This window comes from Contarinia nasturtii, unplaced genomic scaffold (genome assembly GCF_009176525.2).
Source record: "Contarinia nasturtii isolate CC-2019 unplaced genomic scaffold, AAFC_CNas_1.1 Cnas_scaffold_6240, whole genome shotgun sequence".
In the NCBI taxonomy this organism is placed as follows: Eukaryota; Metazoa; Arthropoda; class Insecta; order Diptera; family Cecidomyiidae; genus Contarinia; species Contarinia nasturtii.
Window position 1 is genome coordinate 1 of NW_022203498.1, and position 3,016 is coordinate 3,016.

The 3,016-nt window shown below is 36.6% G+C and overlaps 1 protein-coding gene across 1 annotated transcript; it reads right to left on the reverse strand.

Moving 5' to 3' along the window:
• Positions 1 to 7: 7 nt before the first annotated feature.
• Positions 8 to 2,910, reverse strand: LOC116351767 (transient receptor potential cation channel protein painless-like; the record flags this gene model as incomplete). The annotated part of the gene is made up of 4 exons (XM_031783904.1): positions 2,785 to 2,910; positions 2,528 to 2,710; positions 635 to 1,839; positions 8 to 564 (listed from the first exon to the last, which is right to left on the reverse strand). Coding segments are annotated over exons 1-4 (1,984 nt in total), but the record flags the coding sequence as incomplete, so codon positions are not given.
• Positions 2,911 to 3,016: the final 106 nt, after the last annotated feature.

The following is a 3,016-nucleotide window of genomic DNA, read 5'->3' on the forward strand; positions in this document are numbered from 1 at the left end:
TTTTCGCGCAATAATGTGAAGAATGACAATGAAAATGCAACTAACATGATGGCATACAACGATAAACCCTTTAAGAAGCTGCATGTAACCGTCTTTAACATGACGTAGTGTGTGCTAAACGACCAAAATGGTAGCGAACCGGCCAGTAAGAATATTTCGATGGCTATCAATAGAATCGATGATGCGGCAACTGTTCGACGCCATTCTTCAACGCAAAGATCAAACAAAATCAACACCACCAGCACAATTAAAGTACATTCGAGATAGTTTTCTAATCCTTTTAAATAACTACGCGGTGCAAATATAAACTGTGATATTTCTCGTAGCGTAATATAAACAGTCAGCACGATGGTCACGCTCCGCATCAAATGTTTTAATTCATACGAACTGGGTTCTTCGTTATAACACACCAAAATATACGAAACTGTGCTTATGGCGAACAATGAACACAGCAAAAAATTCACATAGAAAAAGAATGCCAAACGATTCCATTTCAAATACAAGAACGAACATATCAACGGGTGTCTGATTAGGTGACGAAGCTCTGTTGAATCAGCGATATATCTATTGGGGAAATTGAAATATATTAAGTAACCCAAACGAGTTCAAGAAAAAAAGAAAAAAATGTACTTACTCGATGGGTTCCATTTCGTCTGGGCACACGTCCATCACTTTTTTACATTCATCGGTTGATGTTTCGCGTAAAGTTTCGCGCGTTTCAATCGGAACCAGATTGGTGTAATCAAATTGAATGGCAAAATTGTCGTCTCCCGGTCGTGCTTGATTGGTGGTGATGCAATTGTCAAAGTGTTTTTCAAGCACTTTTGGGTTGATGCTTGAAATAGTAAAGCGATTGAATTTATTTTTCACACCAATGTAGGCGCCACGTCGCAATAATTCCAAAATAGCATCTGCATTATTGTATTTAACGGCATAATGAAGTGCAGAACAATCGTTGATGTCAGTTTGATTGATATCGATATTCGGGTGATTTAATAGTATTTCAAAACACTTTGTATAGTTGCATTTTTGTGTTACACGTTCGCCGATGTTCTGTACAACGATGGACAGCAAGGCACCCGATTGGTTTAAATTTAATTTTGGTGATTTCGTCAACACCTCCAAGACCTTCCAGTGGCCAAAGTGGCAAGCGGATTTAATTGGATTTAATGGATCATATGGAGTGTCTACCGGTAGATTAACATCGGCGCCCAGACGTAACATTCGCTCCACTGCCGATGTCAAACCTTTTTTGCAAGCCAATATCATGAGCGTTTCGTTGTTATCAATTGCATGAAATAGTTCGGGTAGCTGATCTGGTTTATATTCGGCGATGTAATTAAGTCCTTGCAAAAATTCTGTTTCATTTTCATTGAGAAGGCTCACCATCAGTCGATTGAAATCAAAACTTTGCGCAATACTTTGATCACGAATCGGTGGTAAGTCCAAGTCTGGCATCAATTTTGTAAGCGTAGCTCGTGCTTCGCCTTTGCGTGGTGTGTCGATGTCAACATCACCATTTTCAAGCAAATACGTCACGATCAGCTCTTTATTCGGTGCACTCAAGTGTTTATTCTTTAAAATGGTGAGAATTGGTGTCATCTCACGCCTGTTACCAATATTTAAATCAGCAAAATGCTTCAGTAATAATTTCATGCAACGGTATACAGTACTGAAATTTGCATCGGAAATTTGTTCGGCGAGATAGTTAATCGGAGTTAAAGTAGAGTATTTTGCATCGACATTTACACCGGGATCGCTCAATAAAGCGGCGAGGTTATCGTAGTTGTGCGATTCAACGCAAAAGTTTATCGGCCGTTTTTGATGCTCCGGATTGAGCTAGAGAAAAAAAAACAAAAGAAAAGAAATTAATTTTTAAAAAGGTAGATACATTTTGGGTCATTCATTATGACAAAAAGGTCTTCTTAATTTAAATGTTATTATAGCCTATTAATAATAGGCATATTTTACAATCTTAAAACATACTCTAATGAGCAGGGCCAATGAAAATATTTTCACTTAATTAAGAAAGGTTTTGTATGTATTTTCGGAAATGAACAACGTTTCGCCATAGTTGATTTTTTTGGAAATACTTTGATAATTTTCATATCCAAAGTGACATTTTTTATCTTTTTGAACGAAAAATAAATGAAGCGACTCGAATTGATATTGTTCTGATAATAAATGTGTCGGAATTTGTGCTATTATTACCCAGTGTAATCAAAATTTTGAACGAATTTTTTTTTATATCAAGTCGATTCCGAGAAAGCAATGTCAATATTTATTACGAAACACTGTGCGATAATCATCGACCATTTAGGTATGAAAACATTTTGTTTTTTGAAATCAATTAAAACGTTATTGGGTTTTATGTTTCCATATTAACTAATTGAGCGTATAATATTGAAACAAATTTTCGTTCATAAGTCAAATCGGATAATTCGGATTTAAAATTTCACGCACATATTTTCGTTGACCCTACTAATGATGATTTCCATGACATTCAAATAAATATAAATAAAATTACCTTATTAACATCGCAGCCGACTTGAATGCATTCGAGAATGAATTCGGCGCAACCGGGAGTTTGACAGGCCATTTCAAAGATCGACATTTGTGATTCAGTATCATATTTTTCCACGTCCGATGGCGATTGAAGTATGCGTCGGAATGCATTGATGTCTCTTTTCGAAAGTGCACTGGCCAGACTCTATGAAATAACAATTCAAAAATCAAAACACGCGACAATAAAATGCATTTGATTTTCCCATGAAAAATTCTTACCGCAGTGTCACCATAGCACATCAACAGGTGTTCCTCCATTGCTTACGCACACGTTCTTGCTATACCGTTTGGAATGATTGCCGTTTCTATATACACAAAGTGAAATCTGCAAAAATTCAAATGACTAATCAATATGATTCCGTGAATGAATACTCAATGGTAAGTGGGTTGCATAAAATTTGAATGCAAAGTCTGAGTCACACGCATTTCCCCCGCGCGCACGCACACAAAA